Source organism: Alosa alosa, chromosome 19, assembly GCF_017589495.1.
Source record: "Alosa alosa isolate M-15738 ecotype Scorff River chromosome 19, AALO_Geno_1.1, whole genome shotgun sequence".
NCBI lineage: Eukaryota > Metazoa > Chordata > Actinopteri > Clupeiformes > Clupeidae > Alosa > Alosa alosa.
In genome coordinates this window covers 5,994,935-6,013,821 of record NC_063207.1, presented here as the reverse complement: position 1 = coordinate 6,013,821, position 18,887 = coordinate 5,994,935, and the positions used below count along the sequence as shown (strand labels likewise).

General features: G+C 44.8%; 1 protein-coding gene across 1 annotated transcript; it reads right to left on the bottom strand.

Annotated features, from left to right (window-relative positions):
* Positions 1-251: 251 nt before the first annotated feature.
* Positions 252-17,325, bottom strand: zfyve1 (zinc finger, FYVE domain containing 1). Its single transcript, XM_048270732.1, is given in 12 exon segments — positions 252-3,285; positions 6,480-6,593; positions 7,049-7,076; positions 7,079-7,231; positions 10,277-10,447; positions 11,303-11,420; positions 11,619-11,716; positions 11,981-12,089; positions 12,871-12,977; positions 13,210-13,424; positions 14,482-14,986; positions 15,535-17,325. Coding segments are annotated over 12 exon segments (2,355 nt in total). The 5' UTR covers positions 16,039-17,325; the 3' UTR covers positions 252-3,052.
* Positions 17,326-18,887: the final 1,562 nt, after the last annotated feature.

Here is an 18,887-nt window from a genome sequence, read left to right as displayed (position 1 = left end):
CTAATTATCTACAAGAATATTATTCATAATGGCTTAAAAGTAAACTGAAAAGCCATCTCATTGTTCCATGACCTGGCAGCCAATGACTGATAGAGAACCAAGAGCAGTACTACACAGTGCCACCTAGGGCGTAGGAATTTAAATTCACCAGTGACAAAGGACATCTGTTGGATCTGTTCTTTTACTATTTTCTGCAGTCATGATCATACGAGTACCTTTATTTGTGTTGTGGTAAAAAAAAAAGAGACACCTTACATTTCTTCCCCTTTAATCTGCATATGATGACACAGACAACACACGTTTTAAGTTTTACAGACACACATCTCTTCATCTTGGGTCAGTGCATAGTAACTGTAGCTGTGGCATGGAACTCTGTAGTCGTCACTCAGAGAGAAGTTGCCATGGGAACGGATCCCGGATCTCAGGGGTGGAGTCTGTCCCAGGAAGAGATGCATACTGGGACAGCAATGTCAGATGGTAGGTGGACACCGTGTATGAGTGCTGACAGACTGTAGATCTCACCACAAAGTGCTCAGAGGAGCATCATCCTCAGCTGCGATCCTCATATCTGTTCTTGTGTGTATGGTGAGGTAAGTACAAACGTGATGGCATGGCAAGGGTCAAAGGTCAGGGGGGGTCACACAGAGAAAAGATATGCAGCACACACCACAACAACCGTTTGAAAATACTTTTTTATGGCACTAGAACCATCACCATCAACGCATCTCCATCAAATACTCTGTCCTTGTGATACTTTTGATGGAGAAGTACCACAAACACTCAAAGGGACGTGGTTGAATAATCAGTGCAAATGCGAAATGATCATGGCAGACAAGTGGTAACATTAGCACTACAGTAAATCAGACCATCAACCCCCCCACCCCCCTACACACACACAAACAATTCTTGTGTTCTTGTGTTCCATGCATCCTAGTGCAACTGATCCAGGGGATTAAACCCCAGACAGCAGAGAGCTCCGGAGCAGACCCGACCCAGGTCCAGCTGTGTTCTGGCTCAGATCCGGCTGTGTTCTGGCCCAGAGTCAGCTGTGTTCTGGCCCAGATCCGGCTGTACTCTGGCCCAGACTGCTCCTTTTGCGGCAGCTACGTGGGGGTGGATGCCCCTCATGAAAAGAACAGCGCGGGCCAAGGCATTGCAAAAAAACTGAGCGGCTGGTGCAAAACAAAGGAAACGCGTCAAACTGAATATATGGACAAGATATTCTGTACATTCAAGGCAAACAGTTGTTTTCATTCACTGGCTAAAGGCAACAGATATCTGTGTGCTTTGAATGTGTGTGTGTGTGTGTGTGTGTGTGGTAGTGTGGTAGGACGGGGAGTGCCTTTAGACAATATCGTTTCTGACTACACTAAAGTTACATAACCTATAAATGCACATACACTACTGACTATGAGGAAATTTCAAATAATTTCAGTCTTCCTGTACAGATCTAGTGACAATCTAGGGGTTGGTACCCATGTTGTAAATAGACTCAATCCTTTAAAAGCTTACTGATACAAAAATAAATGTCATTTTTAACTGAAATCTTGACTGGCGCTCCATGGATACCAACCCAATCAGACGAGCAGATGATTAAACCTTTGGTCAATCCATCTCACACCCGCAGGTGACTGCTGTCCATGTCCAGCAAGCAGGACTGCAAACGCTCAGAACAGAGATATCAATAAGTCTATTCACAATAAGAGCCTGCTCAATCGTCCCCTATTCTGACTTAAGTTGAGGTATTGAATTGGTGAATAGCTGTTCTTGAATGAATAGTCAATAGTTATTTTAGTTTGTTTTGTTTTGTTTTGTTTTCATTAAGAAGTATTTCTAAAACGAAGCCCGGACGTAAATGGTGCCGCAACTCAACGGGACGGAGCTGGAGGCGGAAGGGGAGACACCGTTTCAGGCAACTCAAGTGGCTACTTTTACAGAATACAGCATCATCTACAAACATATACACCATCTCCACGTCAAAACGCACAGACTATCGATCGGTGCTCTCACAAGACAGCTAATGATTCACTCTTCAATAGCAATCTACCACTGACGAATCAGCTCTTGGGCAGGTGTGTCGTTATTTCCCTTTTCTGGGACAAAATGTGAACTAAAACAAAAACAAAGCCTAATAGAAGGATTACAATAATGATGAAAACATAACGTAATAAACATACATTAGCATTTAAATGCTATAAACACAACCAGATATGACTATATTTAATGATGAACCACACATGCTCCAGTCCAATGAATATCTAGGTGGCTGAGCAAATCTGTCAATATCTGCCACTGACTTGTAACAGCTGTTACTTCCTGTTGTAATAACAGAATAGATACTATCTGGCATGCTATGAGCATGAACACTTCTCCTCTATGGTACGCTTATGCTTTACCTTTTTGCAAGATAAAATGATCATTGAAAAATAAACAAACAAACAAACAAACGAGAAATGATCCCTGAATCATCCAAGTTTGATAAGTGGATTAGCAGGTCACATCAGACCATTCCACAGTGTAACGTGTGACTTTCCATGATAAAATCAGAGATAAAAAGACTAAACAGTTGTACACTCAAGGCAATCACCTAATGGAGGAAAGATTGGGGATGCAGTGAGGGAGGATGCACAAGATGGATTTGGGGGGGGGGGGGGATTTGAGGGGTTAGTGTGAACTCCTGGTCTCTCCTCAGCTGATGACCAGTTACAGTACACCATATTACTCAACTAAGCACCAAACGTCAAGTGATCTCCAAAGGTTTAGGTGCAAGGCTGATGTCAGTTGTTGTTTCTTTTGTCTGTTGTGCTGCACACACACACACACACACACCATTTTGTATACGCATTACACACACACACACACACACACACACACACACACACTCACACACACACACACTCACACAACAGCTAAAAATGTTTGTTAGGGGGAGAGTGGCAGAGGGATTTGGCGTAATGATAGAGTTGAGGGGTGGGGGAGCTAACATACTAAGTTCTAGAGTAGGTCCAGCCCTGCTTAAGGTCAAACGCTAGAGGATCACAGGGGTCAAGGGTCAGAGGTCGCCGGGCCTCTGATTGCAGGGGGTGCAGACCCGGACAGGGTGGTCCCAGCCGCGAGAGGGCACGGAGCGCCTGGCGGGCGAGCACTCGGAGCACACGCCCTGGCCGCATGCCCGGCAGTGGTGCTTGGACAGCTTGGCAGTGAAGTGGCGTTGGCAGCTGTGGCAGGAGTGGATATCCTGGTCGGGCACCCAGTAGGCTGGACGCGCGGCATCCTTTACCAGCCCTGAGGAGAGGAGAAAGGAGAGGACAGGAGAAGAGAAGAGAGGTGAGGAGGACCACAACAGGCAGGCAGAGGTGGGGAGGTTAAAGGTTAAAACAATCACATACACAGATTGTTTGTCCTGCACTAGTCACATGACACAAATGACACATTACACATCCCCAACTACGAGAAAATGTTTGGGGGGGGGGTACCCTTTCCTTCCACTGATGTTTGGGGGTGGGGTGCTTCAGAGCTACTGTTGGGGAGAAGCGGAGCAACCCTGCCCTCCCCTCCCCTCCTCCACCATCATAAGCATGCATTATTCATTACGGCTCTATGAATTGTACATGTACCATCTTCCATGAGCCTAACCAACACTCATAATCTGCCACAGTGAATTAATGACTACGGGGTTTCCATTTTGTCTTTCTATTCCAGAGCATGTGTCAGCTAGTCTTAAGTGTCCTAGTGTCCTCTCTCTCTCTCTCTCTCTCTCTGTGTGTGTGTGTGAGTAGTGTGAATGTGTGTGTGAGATGAGATTCTGTGCATGCATGTATGTATATGTGTGTTTGTGTGGGCATGTAAACGTGTATGTCTGTGAGTGTGTGTGTGTATGTGTGTGTGTGTGTGTGTGTGTAGCGGGTGGATGTGAATAAGTGATGACTAACGCTGTGATGACAGCTCCTCAGTCTCATCCTTGTCAGCGCGTGAGGAGTTTTGAGCCTGCAGAGCTGCCGCAGATGAACTGTGCTGTGGGCGACTGCTAAAATCTCACTCAGAGACGCCAGCCTTAAACACCAGCTCTACAGCACAATGTATCTATCCTGACAGAAAAGGGCTTTGTTTGGAGAAAAGAAAATGTTGGATTTTTTTTATTAATTTTTATTAATTATTTTTTAATTTTTATTGCACTTTCACAACTCCTATGCTTTTGAATTGGACTTTGTCCTTCAAATCTCTGGATGTCCTTCAACCAAAGAGCTATCTGACAGCCCTGTTAGTAGGTAATGCCCTGTATTACAGGATGTCTTGTTTTGTGGAAATACTACTTAAAATAAGCTAAATTATCTGGCAAGATCTGCCAATAGAACAAGATTTTCACTTATATAAAAAATATAATATAAAAAAAACTTAAATTAACTTAAGCAAACTTAAGCAAATAATAGAAAAACGAGCATTTATTCACTTGATTTAAAGGTCCAGTATGTAGGAAATAATGGAAAATAAATGGTAACCATTCCAAAAATTATCACCATATGTTGTCAGAGAGTAAGGAAACACGATGAATTGAAGTAATGGCTTATTTGACAACATTACTATAACCTGTAAAACCCATGAAAAAAAAAATAGTTACGGGGCGGAATCTCTTGGAATTTTCGTTTATGTTTTGAACTATTAATTCTAGAATAGCATATTAATAATGGGCTGGCGAGTCCTCCTATTGGTGTTGCCAAATTAGCAAAGGCCAACTGTCAACTTGCTGTCAGTTGTAGTCAGGCAAATTTCCAAAATTAAAACAAGATTAAGTGGACATCGGAGGAGCTTACTGATATGGCGACGTCTTCGTCAAACGAAGAATATCAAGTCTGACGCAGAGCTGGCCATATTTCTCCACGACAGGTAGCCTATGCTAAACTTCATCTGCATCGCTAACTTCAGCTAAATATGTTACGTTGGTTAGAGAGGTATTTTTTGTTTTCACTGTTTCCGTAATGTGTAGCTGGGTCATGATTGGAGAAACGTTAAAGCAGCTGCAGGTCAACTAACGTTATTAGCTAAGTCTTAATTACATCTGGCAACCCAGAAGAGGCTCGCGTCTGGTAGTGTTGAGAACGTTCACCAGTGTTTTGATTTTGGCCTACAGAATGTTCGGTAACAATCCTACAAATCGCTCCTTTAAGGTTATTCATCTCACTTAGATTCTATTATTCTAGGATTTTTTGCAGTGTGGTCAGCAGTATGCAGAATACAGTAAGATTATGTACCGGAACAAACAAATCAGTTTCTGACCAACAAAAACAAACTTTTTCATGATGGCCAGTGAGTTTGTGTTTCCTTTAGGCAGCATGGTGGACGAAATATGACCTCTAAATGCCCAATGATCCGTTATGGATCTCTGAAAACAGATCAGGCTCCTAACATATGCTGTTTAACTGATACATGACTAGGGTGACGAGATTGTGTCCTTTTTTGGGTAGTGAAAAAGAGGACAGCAGAGAAAACACGGCCTCGAAAGGCTATTTCAAACTCATTTGTGAACGACAGAGAGAAACGCAATGCAAATTCGCTGTGAACACGTTTGACGCTCTAGGAGAACAATATCCTGGACGATTTTTTAGGTCTCAAAAAGAGGACATGTCCTGGAAAAAGAGAACATCTGGTCACCCTATACATGACACAGCCATGTTGATAGAGAGTTCTATATCAGAAATATAAACACGACGTCATCTGACAGCAGGTCAAAGCCCTGAGCACTTCTCTGAGGTGCCTGTCTGTATGTTCTACTATTTTTGTCTTATCTTATACGCCTTTCTTTCTTTCTTTCTTTCTTTCATTCATTCATCTTGTCTTTTATCCATTCGTCATCTTTTCTATTCATCTCTGGATCTCTGGACCCTGACTGTCACACCTCAATAAACTCATCAGCCCTCGTCACTCCTTATCATCAACTAATCACCACTGGATAATTATACACTGTACCTTTAATCACGACGAAAGAAAAAGAGTGGGAGAAAGAGAGAGAGAGAGAGAGAGAGAGAGGCATAGAGATAGAGACACATACACAGACAGATAGATAGAGAGAGAGACAAACAGAGGTAGAGAAAAAGAGAGAGGGAGAGACAGACAGACAGACAGACAGAGGTAGAGAAAGCGAGAGAGAGAGATGGAAACCTCACAGTGAAGAGGTCTCTGTGGTGCAGGACTGAGAAACTGTTCTAGAGTCTTCCAGATCTCAGAAAAACAATACTCTCAGTGACCACTAGAGGTCAGCAACTCCATGGTCAGAAGTGCTGGAAGACTTTGGCAGAAATCAGTGAAGAGCTCTTACATTAAAGGTTAGGCCTGTGAGTCTGGCAACAGGCTAAAAAGCTGATATTACACCTCATGAAGAAACGTGCTGATTGGCTAGAACTATTTACAACTCAGTCTATTACTCATATGGTACAAGTTTAGTTTTGGTCGCTCCTCTCCATTGGACGCTACTCCTCACTCACCTAGTGGGATGTCAATGGCAGTGACGACAGCTCCTAATGTGTTGGACACCGCTTCTCCCACCTTCCTGGCCAGGGTGCCGCCATCCTCCTCCTCATGCTCCACCACCACTAGTTCTGAGGGAGGGAGGGGTACACACGCACACACACACACACACACACACACACACACACACACACACACACACACACACACACACACACACACACACACACACACACACACACACACACGGGTGTGTCAATATCAGGACTCTCTTCATAAGACTGCATGTGGATGGGTGTGACCCTAAACCTGTGGCTTGGACATATGGTCAGTGTGAGTGTGTGTGTGGATGTATGTGTGTTCTAATGTGTGTGTGTTTTAATGTGTGTGTGTGTGTGTTGTCCTTCATTGCACAATTTTAACAAAGTGTGTGTCTGTATCCATATGTGAACATTCCATGCAAGTGCCACACCCACCCACTCATGCATGTTTGTGTGTATGTGCCTTTTACATGTGTGTGTGTGTGTGTGTGTGTGTGTGTGTGTGTGTGTGTGTGACAAATGTCCTGTGCAAGGTCCTTGCCCACCTGTGTGTGTGTCCTTCTGCTCAGAGCATGCATGCCACACACACTGACCCGGAGGGCCCCCAGCCTCTCTGGTACTGGACGAGGGCGCCATTTAACACTGGTCACAGAACCCTCTCCAAGATCGCTGCTGCAGTGGTGCTTCGAGTCATTCTCCTCAAACACCACCCTGCACTTATAACATGTCTGAAATACACAGAGACAACACACACACACACACACACACACACACACACACACACACACACACACACACACACACACACACACACACACACACACACACACACACACACACACACACACACACACACACACACACACACACACACCTCCTTTTAGAGTCATTCTCCTCAAACACCACCCTGCACTTATAACATGTCTGAAATACACAGAGACAACACACACATTACCACACACGTACACACAAGACTCCTTTTAGAGTGCACATGAATCTGTAGGCCTAGATGTTAATTGGATAATTAGAGAAGCCTGATCATTTGTCTACACACATTTCAAACCTCCTTTCTCAACATTCTCTAGCCTATTTTACTGTGGTTACTAAGTTTAAACTAAATTATATTACAATATTTTTGTTTTATTTATAAGCTATAAAACATCTTAACATTCCAGTTTAGTTTTCTAATCCCTACATGAACAAACTGCTTACTGCATAATAAAAGATAACTAAACAAGACTTGACTCGTTCATATTTTATTTGCAGAATAAACAAGACAAAAGGAAGAGATAGTTTATACATGACATTGGAGTTCTCCCTCCAGTAAATGCCGCTGAATATAGCCTAAAAATTAATGCCATATGTGCTTAAGCAGAGACTTTCTAATGAGGAGACACAGCAAAATCCTCCATAGAAATGCATGGGGCTAGTTTGTAACGACAATATGGCCGTTGTCTACACAAACCCACCCCTTCCTTGGCAAAGCGTCGACATGTGAATACATTGAGCCAATCATATGTTGTGTTGTGAAGACATCTTCCCAATCATGTGTTGTGAACTCGCTGCTGGAGCAAGATTGGTGTCGTGAAGCCTTGCTCACACGCATTTCTGCTGAATAGGATGCCCGATGAGTGCCCAAAAAGCGTTGCTACATGGCCGCCGAGTGGAGGGACTTGCCTAAAAGGACTTTGGCTTAAGTCATCATGTCAAACTTTCTTAACATACTCTGGTCTACAGTCACTTTACTTAGATGGTTTTTACTTGAGAGAACATTATTTGTAATACAGGCAGGGGAATGGCTAAATATGGTTTGCTTAATTATGATAAGCTCACATTGTCATATCATGGGGTATAGCTCAGTGGTAGAGCATTTGACTGCATATCAAGAGGTCCCAGGTTCATATTCTGGTGCCCCCTCAAACATGCTCGCAAGCTGGCGTGTGCAAATGCGTTCTTGAATTTCCCCTTGGGGATCAATAAAGTATCTATCTATCTATCTATCTATCTATCTATCTATCTTGTCTCAAATCCAAAGAGGAGGATGAGGGGTCTGTTGCTACTCCACTCCCTGGTGTGACAGTTTCTGAAACTGAGGGCCATGTTTTTCACAACGTTAAGATCTCCTTCTACTAAATTTGGCATAACTATGATGTTAACATGACATGTTGAGCTACCAAGCTACTGTACCTATGACACTGATTAGCCTATTATTGCTAATTAGGCGTATAGACATTATAGCCGATCATTTAAAATGAAAAATGTTTCAGATTAGGTTATTATAATGGTGTGTTAGTGTTGATTATTTTTTTAGCCTTTATCTCAGATTACTGTACACGTATAACCAAATTATCATTTGAAAGTACATGGTCTGCTCTTTCAATGTCTCTGTTCATTTTAGCCATAGCACTAATGGTTGTGGAGATATTCCTGTGGAGATATGTTTTTTCTAGTTTGTGCTTCTTTGAAAAGAATTACCAATTGTTTCCCCTCATTTTGTTTTCTCTCCTTCTCCTGTCTTTCCTTTCTTTTTGGTAGCCTGATTGTGTGTGTGTGTGTGTGTGTGTGGTAGCCTGATTGGCCTTCTTTGAGAAAGACATTTCTTCACCAGAAGTTTGCTCTCCACCAGATGCTCAACATAGACAAAATGCATGCAGATGGACTAAACCATTTGGCGCAATAGCAAGGGGTGGCTGAGACCTTAGATAGTTTTTTTTGTATACAAAATGTAGTCAGTCAATCAACCAAGTTATTCAGCCAATAGACTACTGTAACTTTGTATTTCATCTGACATGCATTATGGAATTTAATTAGGAAATGAAAATATCCAAGTAAAATAAAGTATATTCCAGACTTGTCAAGGGCCCCTCTCCCCTATAATCAGTAGTGGTTTTACCCCAAGTCCGACGCCCCTGCACACACACACACACACACACACACACACACACACAAACACGCCAGTTCCACAACACGTGACGGATGGCATCCATCTACCATCTATACCACTTCAACTCCTGGAATATACAGTAGATTGATCATCCAGAAGCTTGTTGCACAGCAGCGATATTCAATAGCAACCAAATCTCACGGTGATAAGCTAACACACAAGAATCCCAACTGGTGATCAAAGCAGCTCTGCTCAGGCATGCTGAGCAGACACCGGGCCGCGCGCGTTGTGCTGTGACTCGTGTGGGTTGTGATAGCCAACGTAACACCGTGTGTCCCAGATATGGGGACAGGACACCCAGTGACTGTGACTGTTACCAGCATTATAAATATTTACGCTCCGGTGGTGTGAACGGGCCAATCACAAACCCAAGAGCTGCCTTGCTCTAGATGGAGCTATCTATGCAGCTAATTGGACCGACCCATCTACACAACTATCACAGCTATCTATGCAGAGGACTGGACAGATCTATTTACACAACTGGTGAAAAGACTAAAGACATTTTCTTTAAGACTGTAAGAGACTGGGCCATATGGAAACACAAGCAAAACATACACACACACACACACACACACACAACACACACACACACACACACACTCACACTCACACACACGTAGATGCATACACACACACATGCACAGGCACACACTCACACACTCCCGTGACCTGAAATCCATAGTTGTGTAAGACTTTGGTCATGAGGTCAGCTGAAGTGGTTAGCTGTAAACAGAACAGAACCCCCCTTAAAAAAATCTGGCCAGCTGGTAGGGAAAGCCCCCCACGCCTCCCTAGCTGTGGCAGAGCTGGAGGTAAAGTGCAGACTCACCAGGATGAGGGCGTTGGGTTTCCAGTAGGCTGGCGCGATCTGATCTGTAAGCCAGGAGGTGACAGCCTTGGCCGGTTTGACGCTGAGCTCGGACACGGACTGGGCCATGAGGTTGACCCCATCCAGCAGCCGCTGCGCTGCGTTACTGTTGTCCTTCAGCAGGCTGTCACACTGGAAGACAGACACACACACACACACACGCACACACACACACACACACACGACACACACGCACACACACACGCACACAAACACCCCCGCACCACAAACACACACACACAAAGACATGCACGTACAGAACGTAAATTTAGATGCAAGATAATCTCACTAATTATTCAATCAAAACAAGCCATTCACATAAAAACAGTCTGGAGTGACCCTGCTGAGACACATTTACTTACTTAAAATGTTTTTGTCATGTGGTGTCAACACTGGCGACTACGCCGCTCCGTCTGGCATTTTTTGTGTTATTGTCTTTTGTTTTTTTGTCTTGTATGTGGAGCGCTTTGGGTTGCACTTTGTGCATGTTAAATGCGCTATACTAAATAAAACTGACTTGACTTAGCATGCCTGCTGCATAGAGAGTAGTTACATTAAATAATATGGATGGAAAGCTTGTCAAACTGCTTGTTAAAGTAGTTTGATGGTTTGAAATGTGTTTAAAAGACATTTCATTATTCAAAGTTTCAACAACATTTTGATATCCTATGAGGAATGACTCGCTGAAAGCCATGCACTGACTACATTTCCCAGAAACCCCAGCGGAGAGCCCTAGAGGCTGCTGTGGCTGTCTTATGGTGTGATCCATTTGTCCACTGTGCTCGTCTTACGAGTAGTAAAACAAAACGGAAATTACACAAAATGATGCAACAGCACACCCCTTAAACTCGTCTGTCGAGAAGCAATCTCATACAAGTCAAAGGACCCCCAGTTCATGCCGAGTTCTTACGACAAGGAAGTTACGTCATTTCACAAGTTACGAGTTGTCACAAGCCGTCAGCATGTACAAATGGAATGCACAATTACCCCAGGCCAGATGTGCTGGATCTCGGTGCGGACCACCGTGTTGACAGGGTCCTGGTTGCCATACCAAAACTGTCTACTGCGGTAGATTACCCCACAATTAGGACACTCAATCACATACCTGTAAGGGACATACACACACACACACACACACACACAATCAACAATCAGACTTAATCATTCATATTTTCACTGTAACCTGCACAGCACACCCTCACATCCCACTCACCTGTGTTTAGCATAACTAACCCACTGGTTAGCTAACACACATACTTTGACAGGTAAATACACTCTCTCGCACACACACACACACACTCACCCTGACCAGGCATATCGGGCAAGTCCGAGCCATGGAGAGTCGGAGGACGCAGAAGTCTTTGGCACAACGATCACCTCCTTCCCTCCCTCATAGCAGGCCTGACGTGTGCACACACACACACACACACACACACACACACACACACACACACACACACACACACACACACACACAGACACACAGAGACACAGAGATCATCATTACAGTCAATACATCATGCCAGTTTGTACATCTATGGTCATTAAGAGAAGATTCTTTAATGACAAAGCCGGACTTCCATGCACTGTCCACTCTTTCATAGCTAAAGAGATCCCCTGAATGGAGATTGTAATTCGTCCAGAGTGCCTGCGGTCCAGCCCTACCTTGCAGGTGAAGACTCTGTTGTCATAGTGAGCGGAGTATCGGCATCGCTGCTTGGCCTCATGGGGGACGTCCTCTCTCAGGTGGTTTGTGCTGTTCTTACAGCTCGAACTGAAACACCCGAGCGCGCCACACACACACACACACACACACACACACACACACACACACACACACACAGTGAAGGGTTATAAGTGGTTGTACAGCATGAGAAGAACAGCACTTCTGATTGGTGAGCATGCCTAGTGCATGAGAACAGCACTTCTGATTGGTGAGCATGCCTAGTGCATGAGAAGCACAGCACTTCTGATAGGTGAGCTTCATTGTTTGTCACACAAGGAAGATGACATGTACATGAATATTAAAAAAATCATAGATGTGACAAGATTAACCATCGGGACAGAGTTGTGAGCTGCATGATTAATAGCAGCCTTTGCGATTAGCTAATTGCGTTGGTTCAAATCGCGATTCTGATTAAAAAAAATCAATGAATTGTGCAGTCCCAATTTGAAGAGCAGAGAAATTGAGAAGACAGGAGGTGGTAGAGACAGGAGGTGGTAGAGGCTATTTGGGGAGTAGAGCAGTAGAGAGTTGGAGCAGTTGAGGAGGTGGGAGGTGAAAGGGAGACCTTAATATCACTAAATAACTCTGCACAGTAACAACCAAATCCGAGGATATTGCCACTACAACAGCCCTTTGTTTTACCATTTTTCCCAGGCAGTTGAGGAGCAGGGAGGTGGAGAAAGGGTTTGAGGAGCAGTTCAGGAGTAGGGAGACGAAGGAGGGGATAAGAGGAGCAGTTGAGGTGAAGGGAGGTGGAGGAGGGGATACAAGGAGGAGCAGTTGAGGAGGTGGGAGGTGGAGAGAGGCTTTGAGGAGCAGTGCTACTCACCCACAGCTGAGACAAAGGCTGGAGCAGGTGAAGTACTCATCAGGGAAGAAACAGCTGTGAGAGATGATCTCATCCGAGATCTCACCACTGAAGCGCTCACTCAGGGCCTGGGAACACAGGACAGCAGCATGTTAATGCGCGCGCCGTACACACACACACACACACACACAACACACAAACACACACAGAGCTACAGAGAATCAGAAGAGGCTAGTGTCTATACACACACACAATAACATACTCAACAGCATGACACAGCTTGTGCCTGGTTTAATGTCCTCGCAGAGGCACAATAAATCTGTGTGCAGGTGCCATTAACATTGACTTAGTGGGGGTCACCTGTAGGGCTTTGAATATGACCAGCGGTGAGCGTGGGGAACGCGTGGTGTGGTTCTCCAGCTGGCTCTCTAGAAGGTTCCGCAGGCCCTTGAAGTTGGTGGGTGGGGTGCTGGTGTGGGTTCCGCAGTAGCGCACAGAGCTGAAGGCCTCGGGAAACCGGCCCAGCTTACGGAACCGCTCCTGAAGCAGCCGCTCCACCTGCTCCGATGGCCTCTCTGTGGGTAGGGATGGAGAGTGTGAGGTGTGTGTGAGTGTGTTAGTGTGTTATAGATTACCGTTCTGCCCCATTAACATACAGCACACAACAACGCTAAGGCACAGACAGCCTCCTTGAGGACACGGGGAGAAAGAGATCTATGAGGTGTGTATTACATATTACAGCTCAGTCTTAAGACCGCACACACACACCCACACCCACCCACAGGCGCACACACACACACACACACACACACACACAAGGCTATGTTTCTCTGTCGGGAACCAGCAGTCTCATATCGCAGATTACAGCTTTAGTTCACAAGCCTTTTCCTAATCAATGTGTGTGCCTCCCCTGATCCCTCACACTTACAAAGACTGGAAAATCACACTAGCTGGAAAGCATCAGCTGAATGACTAATGCACAGTTTATTTTAGTTTAAATCACAATAAATGTGTATTTTTGCATACACATCTTCAGATAAACAAGCATGTTGGCAATGCAAATTATATGTAAAAATCACAAAATGTCCTGTATTTCCTTGAACCATCACTGTCATTTTGACCTTTATCACATTCAATTGCTTTCAATTTCCTGTCTAGATTATGATTGTACAATCAAACTTAAATATATTACCTGAGAAATCAATATGGCATTTCTGGCTCCACTGAGATGCCATCACTTACAAAACCCATTTCACTAAAGCAGGAGCCTTTTCCCTGCATACTGACCTTAAAATCACTAAATAAATGTTGCACAACAACACAATCCAAGATTATAGTCACTATATCAACTTAAATGACACCCCTTTTTTAGCATTTTCCCCCCTTTAATTCAGATAGGACGGTGAAGAGAAGCACCTGTGGGAGAGAGGGTGGGAACATTCTAACAGAAGATTCTGTTCCGCAACAATGTGTAAGGTTCTAAAAATTCCATGTTGAATTCAATGAACCCAGAGCCCTATGAACCCAGATATTCTTTGGATTGTTAAATTTCCAACATTCCATACTAACGCATTTTGAAACCCTGTAAAACCCTAATTTAAAATCACATGTTACCCTCCCTCCCTGACTAACCTGATCCCAGCAGAGAGGTGTGGACCGTCTCGTGGAAGATGATGGCGGAGGGTCCGAGGGTGGACAGTGGCACGTCCAGTCCGAAGCGCGACGCTGTGGCCTTCAGCTCCTTGGTGAAGTACTTCAGGTAGGCCTCTGAGGCGTCGCCAAGGAAACGGAAGAGGTCGTCGTGGAGACGGTCGGCGTGGGTGCGGTAGATGATGAGGTCGGAGATGGCCAGGACTTTGAGCAGGAGCCGCGTGCGCTGGCCCTGGTTGGCACTGTTGCTCTGGAGACCCTCCGTGTCAATCACGACCACGCGGTGGCAGGGGTCAAAGGCTACCCACACCCCCACGGTGCAGGACTCCTGCGTAGGGGATGTCTTGAACACCTCCCTGCCTTGGAAGAAGGTGTGGTTCAGCGTGTGGGACTTTCCCTCACCAATGTTCCCGAAGATGGACACCACTTTGAGGAGCTCGTCCGGGTGGCAGTCCAGCCTCTTCACAAACTCTTCGTCGTTCTTGATCTGGACAAGACAAAGAGTTCAAACAGACATCATTCACACTTTGCAGTGATTCCATGTTAGTCAAATAGAATGTGAAATAAATTTGATTCTGAGAGATTTCTCTCAGTGCCATACACACTCAAATGACACACATTAGAACACACACACACACACCCCACCACCACCACCGACAACTTCAAAACAGGCACAAACAAAGCCCTTTTCAGCACTCAAAAAGGTCAAAGTTGAGAAATGGCTTGAGGAAAATTAAAACAGAAATAATGCTGCCAGTCAACCTTCCCCAATCAGTACTGAGGGAGAGAGCACAGCAGAGTATAAGGGTGAGAGATGCTCTCAGCTGTGAACTGTGAATACTGATATCTGAAATGGCCATAATCACTCTGAAGAAGGGCGTCTTGCCCGAAACGTCTGAGTGGCAATTAAAACTTTTTTTTTTTTTTGCTAACCTTTATTTCTAAAGTTTATCTTGATGCTCAGGAGGATTCAAAACACCCAGTCGAGAGTGCACTAAGGTATTGAGCAAAAACTATAACGCAGCGTGTGTTTACCTGCATCTCCTCGTTCTCGTCCACCAACAGGAAGCTGGCGACCCTCTCCAGGAGCTTGGCCTGCTGGGCTTTGGCCTGGTCCTGCCCACCACTGGCATTAGTCTGGGCCCCCGTCTGGGCACTCCCGGGTGGTGGGTAGTGAGTGAGCGGGTGCTTCTTCTTGCCCCCTCCATTGTGGGTACGTTTTTGGCAGTCCTGGCACAGGTTGATCTTGCAGGTCTGGCAGCGGACGACGGACAGGTTGCGCTTCCCGTTGCCATTGCCCGAGCCCTTGCCCCCCTTGCAGCCGTTGCAGAGGGGTACGTGCCCGGGTCCGATGGGAGCCCGCTGGTGGTCTTGGAGGCCCTCCTGCTGATGGACCTCTAGCTCACAGAGCGAGCACTGGACACTAGCACACTCCGTGCACTCGAACACAGCCTCCTCTGAGCCATCACACACATAGCTCTCCTGGCACGCTAGACTGGTGTTGACTCCTTTTTCCAGTGAGGGACCATGACTGCTCATTGTATCTCAAGCTACTTCCTCTGGGCGTGTCTGGGCTTGACTGACAGGGACACTAAAACTGGTACAACTGGTAAACAGCTGATGCTGAACTCAGACAAGTCTGTGACGCTTGATATGTCTGTGATGATGTTATTGATGATAACAGCTGTGTTATGACCGGTTACTTAGACAGCCTTTGCTCTCTGATCAGCATTTGCCAGTGCAACCCAAACACAATCTATGCAGAGTGGGTTCTGAACGCCAAAATTATGGCGTTTTAAATTATAGCTAAATATCAATATGATCAATGTATTTTAAATGCAATATATTATACACTCAGGTGATTGTATGTGACGTAATACCACTGAAAACACACAAACAATGTAACAGCTGCCTGTGTAGAATCTGAGTGCAAATAACTGCTATCGATTAACGTTGATAGCTTACAAAACAAAACGTTAAATTAGGGAACAGCCGAAGTTGCACAAAACTCAAACCCCACACAGATGCATCAAGCTTGTAAAATAACTTGGCTGGCGCCGTGGAATAAGGGATAGCTGCCTTAACAGTAAACAGTTATTTCTGAAACATTATACCAACAAGATATGTGAATAGCGCTGCTGCTAACGCTGCTAACAGGATTATTTAAAAGCCTCGTCAAACAACAGAAATATGGAACCAAACGATTGACACAGACGAACAAAATGGGCAGCAAATGAAGAAATTTCAACTGGATGCTTAAAATAACATGACGATACAATGACATAACAATTTTGCATTCAAAACAGTCCAATTGCTATCCAGTGTAACAGGTCAAATTACCCAAATAACAACAGGCTAAGGAAATGTCAGATAGAGTTAGCCAGCGCTAGCATCCTGTTTACTTGTGTTCTGTCTTTACAAAACCACAGGCACAGTAATTTTCTCAAGTTAAGAGGTCAATCGGCTATGATGGCTAGTAAAAAAAATCAAATAGCAAGCTAGGCTAACTCTCCTTTTTTGATACCGATGACTTGGCTATCCCGCTGCTATAACATTCCGCTGGCTTCGATTCACCACAGAGACGTTAAACGTTTCCGCCTTCTTTCTCAGATGTTCACTGTACCACCAGACACATAAGCTTTGGCACTGAAAGACGTATTTGCAGTAAAACCTGAGGTTTAATCAGTAACATTAGTCTCTTGATTGCTGCCCTCTGTTTTCCTCTGTTGTGTTGCTAGCAGTCAGATCAGCTGATCAGATTATTTTGAGTCGTAGGTCAAGAACAGCCAATCGGAGAACCCTATTTGACCACTGGGAGGGTGCTTTCACGTGAATGGGTGGAGTCCAACAACTTTGGGCATGTTCATGACAAGGATAAAAACAAAGCTAGAGAGGTGAGGTAACTAACTCCCAGTCATTGCTCCTGGCATAATATAGCGCATAAATCCGCATAATGTATAACCCCAGGTGAGTCGACGATCTTTTCAGTCTCCTTCCCGTAATTTCAAATCAGATTATGGTTATGGGATTTGGCAGACTCCTTTGTCCAAAGCGATATAGAAATATATAATATTTCAGGCTATATTAGGCCTACGCAAGTTGTAGATGATCATGATAGACAATTTGAGAACCTGACAGACTTTTCCATATTTGTTGTGCTTTAGCCTCATCTCATTTTTTCCTCATCAATCTACACACAAAATAGGGCCTCGGCCTACTCCACACTGACAAACCACAGGTGTGAGTGCTCTAACAATCCTATTTACATAGGCCCAACATCAGGCCCTTATTTATGACACTTGCAAGTTCTGGTGCCTCCTACTTTTATCAATGGTCTTTGAGATGCTTAGGCCTATAATCTGCCTGGAATCCACCTGGGCCTAATTCTCTACACAGTTAGGAAAGGCACACTGGCAAGCCATATCTCACAGCAGAGGGGGTAGCCTATTTCAGTGGGTGTTTTCACATGTAGTCCTTAAGGCCAACGCCCACAACGTCTGATGCGCATAAAGTAACGGAAAAGTTTAGAACTCCATTATTTTTAAGAGATCAAAGCCCATTGCCGGTGTCTGACGCATTGGGCTTTAGAAGAGCCAAACTCAATCCTCAAAGCAAGCCGATTGAGAAAGTAGGCTAGTCTGGAGAGGGCCACACGCACTGGCCATATGAAGTCTAGCCGCCATTCACACAAATGAAAGCGATTTTGGGACCACAGTACTGCCAGATTTGAACAACCATCCTCCAAAATGAGCAACTGGGAAAGAAGGGCCTTGGTAACCAAGAACCAAATGGTCACTCTTAATGATGGGAGAACTTTGCCGCAGGACAACAATCAGTGCATGACTTACGACTTAATGGTAGAGCGTCCAGACAGAAGACAGACAGCCCACTGGAAGTTTGAGGTAAAAACACCAGAATGACCATCAGGCCATGAGAAGAAATATCCTCTGGTCGAATGAAACGGAGACTGAACTATTTTGCCACAATTCCCAATGGTTTGTGTGGACAAAACCAGGTACTTACTGAACATCATTTAATAAATACCACCTGGTCCTCTACAGTGGTGGCAGCATCATACCCTGGGGCTATTTGTCTGCAACAGGGACCAGCAGACTAATCAAAATGGAAGCAAAAATAGATGCAGAAAGGGGGCGGAGCTGTGGCACAAGTGGCTGCATGCAGTGTCCGTACCACAATCATCATGTCCGAATTCCCACGGGGACGGAACCAGGGTTTGAATCTGACCCACCGCCATTTTCCCATCTCACCACCATTTCGCTCTCCTACTTACTTCCTGTCATTCTTCACTGTCCTGAATAAAGGCAGAAAGCCCAAAATATACTTTAAAAAGATGCATGCAGAAGAATGTGCTCGATGGTGTTTTATGC